The 14,565-nt window shown below is 33.9% G+C and overlaps 1 protein-coding gene across 1 annotated transcript; it reads right to left on the reverse strand.

Moving 5' to 3' along the window:
* Positions 1–13,576: 13,576 nt before the first annotated feature.
* Positions 13,577–14,218, reverse strand: LOC148543956 (uncharacterized). The gene has a single exon (XM_088498796.1). The coding sequence runs from the start codon at positions 14,216–14,218 to the stop codon at positions 13,577–13,579; it is 642 nt and encodes a 213-aa protein (XP_088354922.1).
* Between the last annotated feature and the right edge of the window lie 347 nt (positions 14,219–14,565).

The following is a 14,565-nucleotide window of genomic DNA, read 5'->3' on the forward strand; positions in this document are numbered from 1 at the left end:
TGCCTTGTGATGCTTATAAGAAAATTACATTACATCAAATAGATGTGAAGTAACTAAGTCAGTCTTTCAAATCACTTCATTTTCTTATGAGGTATATGTGGGACAATCACCTGTTTTTAAGGATTAGAGGCACTCATATCATGCCCTAAAGCCAACTAAAGTTCTAAAGCAAATTTCAAGAGTTTCACTCTCATTGCCTCTCAGCTAGGACTTTTTAACGTTCACAGAATGTAAAGTGTGTTAAGAAGAAACAACAATGAAAGAGCATGCCTGCCTTTTCATATTTCATTCTTATTTTCACTTAATAATTAAATTTAAAAAAGAATTATTCCAACTTAGCAACAATAGCCACATCACTTATAAAAATAATTTCATCCTTAACAAAAACCTTATATGTGTGCAAATTTACTAATGGAGACATACTCCTATTGTCAGAATGGTGAATATGATAACCATCGACAGAAACGGATGCAAATTTAATTGTGTTGGAACAAGTGCCGTCGTTAATATTATGAACATATAAAAAGGCATATATTACACATATATATCCCGCTGTGAAATTATATTTTCCCCCACATTCAAAGAAAAATTATCTTATGAAATTTTGTATAAAAAAATTATTTTATGAAAATTAATTTTACATAATAATAAAAATCTCTTATTAAATTCTATCTAGTATAAAATAAAAAAGTATATATTAAATCAATTTAATAAAAAATAAAATATTATGATATTATTCAATAAATAATGTATATAGTTAAAGTTATATTCTTGAGGTTCTTTTTACTCAAATTTAATATTTATTAATAAACTGAAAAAATTTGTGCTACATATGTATTTTGATAATTAATTATCAAATATAAAATTGATTAAATATTATTTAAAATTAGTTAAAATAAAAAAATATTTTGTACGTTTATATATTTATCTTTCTATTTAACTAACTTTATTATTACTATTTGAAAACAATTTTGATTTTTTTATTAAATAATTGAATAATTAATTAGATAATCTATCAAATATATAATGAGAATATAAAAATTTTTTGTATATTTTTTTTCTAAAATATCCATCATATCCTCGTATATATATAATTTTTTCATAAAAAATGTGTTATTTAATTTTATATGCTTGATTTAAAAAGATATTTAGGAGATAATATAAAATTAGTCCAAAATTATCTTATTTTATATCTTTTAATTATGCTAGAATATTTGAATAATTTTAGATATGATAAATATGTAATTATAGATGTTGAGTTAAATAAAAAATTTTAGATTATTATCTTTCTAACATTACTGATATGTCTACATAATTTTTTTTTGTTATTCTTATGCCTTATATTTTGGCCCCATAATTTAAAATTTCTGAATCCGTTACACATCGTCGAAACATAAAATTTGTGTACACATGAAATAATTTTAGTCTCTATGTGAATTTTCAGATATACTTTTATCCATTTCTCCTTTAAGGATTTTTTATTATAAAATAAAAAATTTATTTTTAAAAATAAATTAAACTAATATTATATTTTAGAATTTTTTTTGTTTGGAGTCTTTATGAAGTTCGTCCAACCCATTCGTAAATTTCAATTCATCAAATTTTCTAAAAGTTGCCTAACCTATTGGCAAATTTTGCAAATGAGTTGAAATTTGTCTAACTCCTCGAACGAACTTTACCATATTTATCCACGTAAAAATAATTAAATACACACTATGAATAATAAGATAATACATTTTGTAAATAAAAGTGTCGTCTATTTTCATCGGTTATCTATAATAAATTTTTCTCATTTTTTTTGAGTGTCATAGACCAATGGCATGTACTATAAAATTCTTTAAAATTGTTAGAAATCTCACTTTAGCTATTATGTATACAAAAGTCAGTTGAGCAGAACTAATAATACAAAAAAAATTGCTGAATACCATCAGATTTTTCGTTGGATTTAGCGTCGCATGTTATTGTCGGATTTATAGGCAAAAATTGGAACTATTTCATCGCGTCAAACATTTACCGTCGGATTCACTATTTTGACGTCAAAGTCGCTGGTAATAATTGGAGGAAAAATGGAAAACTTGATGTGGATTCGTTACCGTCGGATAGATCCGATGATAACTCAATTTATTGTGACTTGGCATTTTAGTCACCCGCAAAACATTAGCATTAGATTTATCCGCCAGTAAATCCGACGGTAACGACCCTAAAATTCGAAGCGCAAACCCTCTCTCTCTTCATTTTGAATCTCCCTTCTCTCTCTCTCTTCATTTTGAATCTCCCCTCTCTCTCTCTCTCTACCCTCTCTTCTCCCCCTCTCTCTCTAACCCTCTCCTCGCCGCTCCGTCAGCCCCGCCGCCGTCGGCAGCCCCTCTGCAGCCCACTTTTGCCGCCTACTCTCCCCTCACCCACTACAGCCCACTCTCTCTCTTTCTCACCCTTCCCCTCGACATCCTTTCCGGCGGCCCATCTCTCTCGCCGTGCTATCCACCTCTACCAGCCGCCATCCAACATTCTCCCGTTACTGCCATCACTATTGTCGATGTTACTACCGCCGCCTTTTCCTTCTCTGTTCTCTTCTCTACTCCTGCATTCCAGGTTCTTCTTCATTTTAATATTAACTTTAATCTTTGTTTAAGTTATCCTTTGTATGATTATAGGTTTTAGTTGTTAATTAGTATTATGCTCGAGTTAGATTTAATTTTTAGTTTTAGAGGATTTAGGTTATTAAGATATGTTAGATTTAAAGTATTATGTTTTAGGTTGTTGAAAAGTGTTTAGAATTGTGAATGAATTGATCGATTAAAATTGTTTGTTTGGATATTCTGCTGAAAATATTATGAATTTACTACAACTAGTATATTATTAATGTTGACTTCTTGTCAATTAGAGTTGAAAAAATGCTTGGTTATGCTATTTAATATGTTTGATGCTTTTGAATGTCAAGTGTTCAATAATATGCCTCTTGTAATAATTGAGTTTTTGGTGTGTATGTAGTGATATAATGCCACATTGGTTTGTTTGTGAACTTACTTTCAATCACTACATATCACACTTTAAGACTTTAGTTTTGCACAAATTCACCATAAATTGTTGTTGTCTTTTGTATATGTATTAATATTTTTAGATTTGATGAATTTAATTGAGTTTTGATTGATGTTGTGAATTGAGGTTGGTTGGATTTGTAGGAACCGTAAAGGTGGATATATGTCCAATTTTAGGGGAGGTTATGTCAAATTTTTTTGAAATTATATAAATGTTGAAGGATTTGTGTTGTATATGCTTATTAGTATTAATTGGTATTCTCTTTGCAGACATGGCGACAGGTAGCAGAGCTGTCACGAGTCGGTCTCATGGTCGTGTTAGAGAGAGGGTTTTCACCGATACTCCAAGGACTTCTCAGTCATCGCCATCTATCCCAACTACCCCGTCAACCCCTGTGACGTCACAAGCGGGTCCACTAGACTAGAAGTTCATCATGGTCCCGAAACCCAATTACGTGGCTCCTTCTGCTACGCCCCCCTCCAACTCCAGCAACAATGACCGCGATGCCGGAATCCTCTAATGCGTTTCAGCCAGATCCCCTTCCGCCACCACCTGTCATACAGATGAATGGCATGACGGCGTGAGTACTATTTTAATGTCTTTTATCAGCAATCTATTTTGAATTTGTTAAGTTTTATGTGTTTTTAAGTGTTTGCTAATCTTAAGTTTTTCATTGATAAGTTTGCATCAAACAACCATGCATGTTCACAGGATATCTCCAATGTGATTAAGTTCATGTACGACAACCCATGGCCGAGCTACACGAAAATCCTTGTTGAGACCAGAGAGCGATGGTTTCAGATGTGAGTGGTAAGAACCCAATGTTGTTGAATTAACTGTATTTTATTTTGACTAACAAATGTTGTTGAATTACTTTGTGCAGGAGAAATTTATATGAGATAGGGAACATGATCTTCTAATCAGGAAGATTTATGACCACCGGATAGCTAGACGACTTCAGCAGATGATGCAAAATGTTCGTGTGGGACGCGATCACCTCACAATTTGGATTCGTCCAGATATTAAAAGGCAACTAGACAACCATTTTAGTACTGATGAGGGGTTCAGGCGTCTCTATCTGACGAATAGAGCTAACGGGGCATCGCCGAGGTTGTCAAAGTATACTGGTGGATCGACGACTTTCATGAAGACGAAGAGCAGGCTAGTATGTAGTTTTCTAATCTTTGTTAATTATTACTTGAATTAATTGTTACTTGATTTATTTTATTACTTGGTCTCAATATGTGTAGTCTAAGTCATTAGAACATGAGGCAACATTGGCAGAGACCTTCGAGTATACCCATACGTTGAAGGCCAACAAGAAGAGATTTGCTCATGAGTAGCCTGCGACTCATTATGTGAGTTTTCAATTAATTCTAAGTGTGAAATGTATTTGGTTGAAAGTCAATTAATTGTTATCCTAATCACAACGTGTGTTATACATGAAAACTACACACAAAGATTGGAGGACGCAACCCAGCAATCTCAGCCTAGTGGGGACGGTCCCAACTCCGATGCCTCGGTTTGGCGCGACTCCACCTTTGAACCCTACAAAAATCGCGTCTACGGGTTGGGGTCATTCATCGCTAGTTGCCTCCGCACCTCCACATTGGTGGCTTCATCTGCCTCTGCCACTAGCCCTGCCGATCCTTAAAAAGTCATCGATTTGAGGGAGCAGGTACAGAAGCTCACACATGAGCTTCACTAACAAGTAGGGGTGTTATTGGTTCGGTTCCTACAGACACACAACTGTTCGGGTTGCTGCTTTTACAACAACCGAACCGAACCAATAGTGGTTTGGTTCGGTCGGTTCTTTTGATTTTTAATTCCTAATGAGAAGAATATGAATCACAATAACTAAAGGTTCAAAATAGTCAATAAACTGAAATAATAAAAATACATCACATCCAAATTCAATATATTTTCAATCTATCCGAACAAATAAACAATAAAAACAAATACACATACATAAACATAAAACAAATACACTTAAAAATGTCTAACAAATACACTCTTAAAACCAAACAAACCAACAAACACACTTAGCAACTAAATAACAACTAATCCAACCCCATGATTAATCTGAATCTACACCAGATTCATCTTCGGTTGGTGCAATTTCTACAAAACAAAATAAAAAATAAATATAAATTATAAATTATAAATCAATGCGCATAAATTATGAAAGAAACTTCAATTTTTTGTATACCTAATTCAAGTTTCTCAACCTCCTTAATAAGCTCCTCAAAATTAGTTGTCATTGGAAAAGCAAATGAACAACAATATATATAAAGATAACAAATGAACAATAATAACAGTAAGAATTACAACAAATTGAACAATAAATTAGATCAAAGAACCAGCAACAACAACCAAGAATGTATTAACCAGCAACAATAAGAATTACAATAAATTTGATCAAATAGCCATCAACAACAACTAAGAATATACTAACTAGCAACAATAAGAATTACAACAAATTTTACTAAACAACAAATTAGATCAAAGAACCAGCAACAACAACTAAGAGTGCACTAACTAGCAACAAGTAGGGGTGTTCATGGTTTAGTTTTTTCATAAACTGAATTGAAACTGCACTAAACAATTTTAAATGGTTTAGAAACTGAACCAAACTATTTTGTCAAATAAGAAACTGGTTTTAAACCAGTTTACAATACAGTGCACCAGTTTAAACCAGTTCATAAAAATAAAACCAGTTTTAATAGAAAAAACCTGTTTAAACTGGTTTATAGGCTAAAACTAGTTTTAACTTTTAACATATATAAAATTAGTTTTTACATTTTCTCTCTCCCCCCCTCTCTCTCTCTCTCTCTCCTTCTCTCCCTCTCTCTCTTTCTCCCCATCTCCCTCCCTCTCTCTCTCTCTCTCTCCCTTTTCTTTCTCTCATTCTCTCTCTCTCCCCTATCCCTCTTCTTTTCTCTTTCTCTCTCTCCCTCTTCTCCTTTCTTCTCCCCCTCCTCTCTCTCTTTCTCTCCCCCTCTCTCTCTCAACATATATAAAATTAGATTTTACATTCTCTTTCTTACCCTCTCTCTCCCTCCCTCTCTCTCTCCCTCCTCTTTCTCTCTCTTTCTCTCTCTTTCTCTCTCTCCCTTCTCTCCCTTTTTCTCTTTTCTTCCCCTCTTCCTCTCTTTCTCCTCTTCTCTCCCTCTTTCTCCCTCATTTCTCTCTCTCCTTCTCTCCTTTTCTCTCTCTCCTTCCCCTCTCACTCTTCCTCTTCTCTCTCCCCCCTCTTTCTCCCCTTCTCATCTCTTTGTCTTCCTCTCTCTCTCTCTCTCTCCCCCTTTTCCTTTTCTCTCTCTCTCTCTCCCCTGCCCCTCTTCCTCCCCCTCCCCTTTCTTTCTCTCTCCCTTTTCTCCCTGTATCCCTTTCTCTCACTCTCTCCCCTATCCATCTTCCTCTCTATCTCTATTTCCCTCTCTCTCCTTCCCTCCTCCCCTCCTTTCTCTCTCTCTCTCTCCTTCTTTCTTTCTCTCTGTCTCTCTCACTTTCTCTCCTTCTCTCTCTTCCTCTCTCTCTCTTACGCTCTTTCTCCCCCTCCCTTCTCTCTCTTTCTCTCTCTCTCTCTCTCCTCTTTCTCTCTCTCTTTTTCCTATCTCTCACTCTTTTCCTCTTTTTTTCTCTTTTCTCTCTCCCTTCTTCTCTTTCTTGTTTTGGAAAAAAGAGAGGGAGAGAGAGAGAGAATAGGGATATAGAGTGAGAGAAGGTTGAGAGAGAAAGAGAAAAGAGAGAAAGGAAGGGAAGAAAGAGGAGAAAGAGAGAGAGGAGGGAGAAGAAAGAGAGAGAAGAGGATAGAGAAAGAAGAAAAGGGGGAGAGAGAGAAATCGAAGAGAGAAAGAGAAAAAAGGAAAAAAAGAGAGAGAGAAAGAGGAAGAGAGAATGAAGGGAGAGAGAGAAGAGGGAGAGGAGAGAGAAAAACAAAAGGGGAGAGAGAGAGAGAGAAGGGGGAAGGGAGGGAGAGCGAGGGAGAGGGGAGAAAAAAGAAAGAGAGGGAGAGAGAGCGAGAGGAAATGGAGAGAGAGAGAGAGAGAGAGAGGAGGGAGAGGAGAGAGAGAAAGAAAAAGGGGAGAGCGAGGAAAAGGATGGAGAAAGAGAGAGAGAAGAAAGAAGGAAGAGAGAGATGGGAGAGGGAGAGAGAGAGGAGGGAGAGAAAGAAAGGGGAAGAGAGAGGGAAAGAAGGGAGAGAGAGAGGGGAAGAGAGACGAAAAGGGAGAGGGAGAGAAAGTGAGAGAGATAGAGAGAGAGAAGGGATAGAGAGAGAGAGAGAAAGGAGGGGAGGGGGAGAGAGAGAGAGAGAGAGAGAGAGAGAGAGAGAGAAGGGAGAGAGGAGGGGAGAAAGAGAATAAGGGAAGAGAGAGAGTGAGAGAGAAAGAGTATGTAAAAACTAATTTTAGAGTTTAAATAAAACCATTTTTAATTTGGTTTAAAACTAAACTGAACCATAAAAACTGGTTTTTAATAAACTGGTTTTCATAAAAACTATGGTTTCAGTTCAGTTTTTTATTTAAAAAAACTTGTTTATTTAAAACAGTTTCAATTCAGTTCAGTGAAACCAGTTTTTTTGCACACCCATAACAACAACAAGAATTACAATAAATTATATAAAAAAAAAACCAGCAACAACAACCAAGAATGTACTAACCACCAACAACAAGAATTACAACAAATTTTACTAAACAACAAATTAGATCAAAGAACCAGCAACAACAACCAAGAATGTACTAAGCAGCAACAACATGCAACCACAAATTTTACTGAACAATAAACTTTACAGTGACCATCAATAGAACCAGCAACAATCACAAATTTGACTGCAAAAAGTGGAGAATGTACTAACCTCCGAAGAAGACATTGTTGAGTTGCAGGAGAAGGCTTCCACTTCTGAAATTCTGCTATTGCTCAGCGAGGATAGTCTGTTGCGACGAAGACTTGGCGACGGAAAGGGCTTTCCGGACTTGGTGACTGTGACGACTGCGAAGGAGAAGACCGTTGCGGTTGGGCCTCGCGACAAAGAATGATGTAAGGGAACCGCTTCTCAGATTACGTGAGAATTGAGAAGGAGGCAGCGAATGAGGGAGGCGCTGCGGATGAGGGAGGGTCGGACTGTCGAAGGGAGGCAGTGAGGCGGTATGGATGGAGGGCCTAGCAGGGGAACGGAGAATGGAGAATTCAGAAGCAAAAAATGAGGGGTTAGGGTTAGGGGAGGCACTGAGAGCTTAAGAGACGCTGAGTGACTTGGGCCTTGGGGTTTGAGAATTTTTGTTGTTAGGTTAAAGGTTAAAATGGTTAAAACATTGAAACGTATGCATATCTTCAGTTCGGTTTGGTTCGGTTCGGTTTCTATCGAGCCAACCGAAAACCAAACTGAACTGATCGGTTTTATCAGAAAAAAAAACTTATTTTTTGGTTTTCAAGTCGGTTGTTGTAATTTTTGGTTCGGTTTTGCGGTAATTTTCGGTCCGGTTCGATAACTTATACCCCTACTAACAAGCTCAATAGTTTGAGAAGAGGTACAACGAGCTCCTTGCACGCATGGGAGACACTGATTTCCTTAGGCTACAGCTGAGAGAGGACCTGGAGCGGCTAAAGCATTTGCGAGACCAGATAGCGGCGTACAACGAGCATATGCGCACTGGAGGTAGCGGCGCTACTAGTGGGGAATTGACATCACTACCTAGTCCGTCGCCTCAACAGGGGGAAGACGACAAGTCGACAACGACGACGATTATTGGGTTCCGTAAGGTTTAGGGATTTTATTTATTTTATGTATATGTCATTGTATTTTACTCCTTTGACTTTTTATTATATCCAAACTCTTGATATTTAATAAAATCGTTAGTTGATTTCTGGTATTTAGAATTTGTGCACTAATTTTGTAAAAAGAATTTGAATTTGACTACTAATGGTGCAAAAAAAATTTGTTTACAATTGGAATTATCGGCAGAATTTTTTGATAATAAATGGCGCCACAAAACTGTCAAAACATAATATGACGCCTAAATTACCATCGAAAAATCTGCCGGTAACCAACCACTTATTTTCGTAGTATTGATTGCAAACTCCGATGCAAAATTCACCGGTAATTAACTCGGACAAAATAATCCGCCAGTAAATATCTTCCGGCGCCGTTTATACTATCAGATGCATTCCGTCAGTAAATCCGATGGTAAATGAATTACCGGCGAATTTATCTAATAAATTCACTAATAAATTCGACAGTACTCAACATTTCTCTTGTAGTCTAAATAATAGATCCATTTTAATCAAATGTTATTTCTCCATCATAATAAATTGATAACAATAATAATCTAGACATTTTGAAAGATAAGATTTAGAAAAAAAATAGAATGAGGATAAATGTATTTTTTTTAGTGAATAAAGCTTCTTATTCGATGATATTTATAGGCAGGATGAATTATAGCGGGTCACGTTTGTCAAAGGCTTGGTCGAATATCGAGAACTAAGTAAAGTTCACTGAAAACTTAGGCAAATTTTATGTAATTTCTAAAAGTTTGTCGAAAAGTTAGGCAAACTTTAAAAATTTTGATGAAGCTCCTCGAGAGATTGGACGAACTTCATGAAAATTTAAAAAAAAAAAATCTAAAATATAACGTTAGTTTAATTCATTTTTTTTAAATTGAGATTTTTTTATTTTATAGTAAAAAAATCTCTACATTTAATATTCATATCTCTTATGGTAATAAATGTATTTTGATCTTAAAAATATTAGATTTTAATTTTTGGATAAAACACTTAAAATGATCATTATATATCACCTTTTTGTTTAGAACAAATGAATTTAAAAGACATCGACAAATAATTTCCTCTTCATTTAAAAATATCAAAGAAATATTAATTCTAATCAAATTAATTAATGACAAATTATTCATTGTCTTTTAAAATTTTAGAAAATATTTTTTTATAACTATATTGTCATAATCTAATAATTAATAGGGACTAATTTATTATTTTATTTTATAAGAAATGATTATATATTTGATAGTTTAAAATTACGGACTAATTTAACAAGTTTATTTCGTTAAAAATTAATTTATTAGATGAAAAATTTGATAGTAACCATTTGAAGTTTGTTCTAATTTTGTGTACTAATTTAATATTTTTATTCTATAAGAAATGACTATATATTTGATAATTGAAATTAGGGATTAATTTGACGTTGTTTTTGTTTCGTTAAAAATTAGTTTGTTCAATGATAATGATAAATTTGATAGCAGTTATTTGTGTGTCGCATATTTATTTACACATTCTTATATCATTGTTCGAAAGTATAGAAAGTCAATTAGAACATCAGCTAATTTGAATAATTTATTAAAAAATAAAATTTTAAATTTTAAAAAAATAGAATTATAAATAATTAGGATTAGCGCCACCAAGTTAAAATTAGCGAAATGTAATCCTTCACTAATTATCATCGCTTTAACCATCTATCGCACTGCTGTTGTGACTTCGTCTGCTACTCTTCTGTGCGTCATGCTAGGCTGACTTGCATAGAATAAAAGAAACATCTCAAGTAGTTTAAAAAAAGAAATATCTAAAATTTAATAAAAAATAATTCAAATTTAATAATAGAAATATTTCAAGATTTACAATTGAAATATTTGAACTTGAACAAAAGAGACATTTGAATTTCAACAAAAAAAAAAAAAACATCCCACAATTACCTTCTCATGGTATCCGTTGTAACTGGGAGCAAGGGATTTCTTTAATTTTTCCACCATTCATGACAAACAAAGTGCAAAGGTAGGGCTAGGTGAAGGCTGGTTGATGACGTGATTGGACATCGCGCAGTGGGTGTTGTCCGAAGATCTCTTTGTGGCATTGTGAATGTTGTCTTCGTCGACTCCTTACTAAGATGGACAAGTTAATTACAGTACCAGTTCGACGACAGGGTCGAGTGACGCGACGGCACAAAGGAGAATCAGTTGGTTCCCTTTATGGGGTTGTTGGCGTCGTCAGCGGCGCGAGAAGATTGGGATCGTTGCAGTAGCGAGCAGATGATCGGCACTAATTATGGGGACAGCCTGATAATGTGATTGGAGCGGAAGAGAAAGACGGCAGGGTGAACGATATAAATGGGAGTAGGAGAGAAAGATGAGGTGTGCGGTTGATTTTTTTATTTTTATAATAATTAATGGTAAAAATTTAAAATAGAGTTAGATTTAGATAATATTATGGTTTTTTTTTCTGTGTATTATTAGACCTTTTTTGTTAAGATCTATATTGTAATTGACTGAATTGACTTGTACCCTAATTACTTATCTAGCAAAATTATTTTTCGAAATAAAAAACTTTTAATAAGTTACTTAATAACTTTTGACCGGGATCATTTCTTTCAAAAAAATTTTTTTATAAATTTATTTGTTTAATATATATATATATATATATATATATATATATATATAATTAATTAAAAATAAAAAAATCAATTTATTTGATAAAATTAATACTCAAAAATTTTTAGAATAATAAAAAATTATTAAAATAAAATATTTAATTTAAATTATTAAGAATAAATTTAATTTTTTGCTAAATACATGCTAATCAAGGAATTTTATACTGAAAAGACGAAAAAATCAATTCTATTTCCTATATTTTGATAAAGAAATAATGAAATATGTTTTCCCTTTGTACTTCGCAATATATAACTCTCTTTTCTTACGTACCCAATTACCTATCGGCTATAGTGCTAATTGCTATAAAATGGATAGGTCATTAGAAGAAAGATTGACAGAAGGCGTTATATTTTATTGAGTTATAACCCTATCAAGTTACATCCCAAGTTAAGATCAAATGGTTGCGTCGTGTCAAAGTAACTTAGACAGCAGCATCTGAATCCCGAAAAGTAACAAACTAATTTCCATTTCCCCAAAGATTCCTTTGTTGTTATTTAAGTCAACTCTTATGTCTATCAACGTCACTCATCACATATACAACATTAGTATTTAGTACATTACATCGTCACACACTGGAAATTCCAATTTTATATACTACACGAGTGTCAGACATGTAAAAATGTTTGTTACAATATATTTAAAATAGATCAAATTTTCAAAAATTATTTTTAATATGAAAATAAAAATAGTATTTTAATTGAATATTAACATTTAAAATATATTATAGTATTATAAAAATTATTTAACACGTCTCTTAAGTGTTAGTTAAGATGTTGACATGTGTTTAATATGTTTTTACGTGTTGATTTTTTACTTACAAAATTCACCTACCTGTAATTACATCAAATAATTTTATTTTAACAAAACAAATATTTTTTTCATATGAAAAAAAATCAGTCTCAATTTTTTTCTAAAATAATTTTTTCTAAAAATTAATGAAATAATAAAATGAAAGTTTAAATATAAATTAAGATGATATAATTTATATATGATAAAAAATCATAAATTTAATGATAATTTATTTAATACTTTGTTATTTTATAAATTTCATCATTTAAAAAACTCATTTAAAATATAATATATTAATATAGTATTTTAGATATGTTTCGTATAATTTTATATTTATTTAGTATAATATTGAGATAATTTTGTTATTATATTATATTATATCATTGGAATATAAATAGGTATTTTCATTGTACATTTAAGAATAGAGTTTTTTAAATTTTGATATGGAAGTAGGGATCATGTATAACAGGGTTATGGGGGTTCTGGGTGTATCACCGAGCTGTGATGGCTGGTGAACTAAAATCGGACGGACCGAATTGTGGTACTGAAATCGGACGATCCGATTTTATTAATCAGACGGAACGTTAATCAGTGGGTTCGATTTGCTTCCTGCTGCGACGTGGCGAGCATGCACCTCAGTCCTGCGTTAGGTCCGTTCCAAGAAAGCGAGTGTATTAGCTTCCCAGCTGCTTTCACTTTCACTTTCACTCTCATCTCTCTCTCTTTGTTCCCCAACCCCATCATCTCTTTCCCTCTCTGTTTCCCAACCCCACCACCATTGTTGGACCACCGAAAACACAAAAAAAAATTGGAAACAATGCCGAAAAGAAGAAAGATCAAAGATGTGAATCAACCAGAGCTTCATATTATTAATTATCTTGGGTATCCTAGTTATGTAAGTTTATATTTTTTAATATTTTGATTTAGTAAATAAATAATAGTAATAATAAAAGTTTATTGTTTTTAATAGCAATATATATTATTATAGCACTAAGTAGAGATTAATCTCATATATATATATATATATATATATATATATATATATATATATATATATATATATATATATATATATATATATATATATATATAAAGAGTTACTGTTAGGTGTTAGACATAGAGATTGAAGTAGAGTTAATTAGTTAGTGTTTATCCTTTTAAAGCCTGTACAGTTGAATAGTTAATAATAATATGTGTGTAATGTTAGGTTTTTTTATTTGATTTGGGTTTAGATTCATGATTATTATTGATTAATATGTTGTAAATGAAATGAATCAATGAATGAGATCTGTAGATAAATTTAAAATTTATTTTTATCTACTCCGGCTGTGACCCTCGGCACCGCATTGCTTGCATCTCCTAGGACCACGCAACATGCGAGTGTTCATCTCATTCAAGAAGCGGGTCATCTTAGGCCGACCTTTGGCTACCCGTCTGAGGAACGGATTGCCAACGAATCGAGGTCCATGATAAGCAGGCCACGTTGTAGGATTTCCCAATGGTCTAAACTTAGCCCTGTATACTCTTTGAACTTGGTCCATCTTGTATACCTCATGAATGTACACTTGCCAATCCAATCGCTGATTTGCGCAGCAAGCTAGAACATGTCGACACGGAATTCGGTCAACCTGGAATTCATCACAGTCGCACCGTTGTTGGCGTAGGTCAACGGCATACTCAACCCCACTAGGCATCTCGCGTACTTCAAAGACTTCATGTTCTCTATCAAAACAGCTCACCTGTATGTTTTTCGATGCTCGCTGGTTTGCATGCAGCTTGGAGGTCACCATCTCAGAGAACACATGTCCAGCATTAATTCGAGCCTCAGTCTCGGCTCTTTTCCTAGTGAACAACTCATTCAGTCTGTAAAATGTAGCCTTAACAAGCGCGGTGACTGGGAGATTGCGTGCACCCTTCAGAACGGAGTTGATGCACTCCACAAGATTGGTGGTCATATGTCCCCATCTGTATCCACCATCGAATGCCAAAGCATACTTCTCACGTAGGATGCGGTCAAGCCAGTTGGTGTAGGCCTAACCCCATTCTTTTAATCGTTCGTAGCGCATCTGGTACTCCCGTATCGTCCTCGAATATCCTACGATAAGAAACAATCACCAATGAACTAGTATTCTATCGAGCCGTATTTACTTAGTAAACAGTGGAGTTGACATTGTATTTAAACTTACCGATATTGACGATGAGCTTCTGCAAGTAAGGTGCCTTGAACTTCCTCAAGAAGTTCGACTCAATATGCCGGATACAGAACATATGGAAAGCTCTAGGAGGAGACCAAGTCCCATTA

This window comes from Arachis ipaensis, chromosome B9 (assembly GCF_059453495.1).
Source record: "Arachis ipaensis isolate K30076 ecotype BB chromosome B9, ASM5945349v1, whole genome shotgun sequence".
Lineage (NCBI taxonomy): Eukaryota > Viridiplantae > Streptophyta > Magnoliopsida > Fabales > Fabaceae > Arachis > Arachis ipaensis.

What these genes read in the sequence shown, in the direction of transcription:
- LOC148543956 (XM_088498796.1), bottom strand. Translation starts at nt 14,218, where the DNA reads ATGACCACCAATCTTGTGGAGTGCATCAACTCCGTTCTGAAGGGTGCA.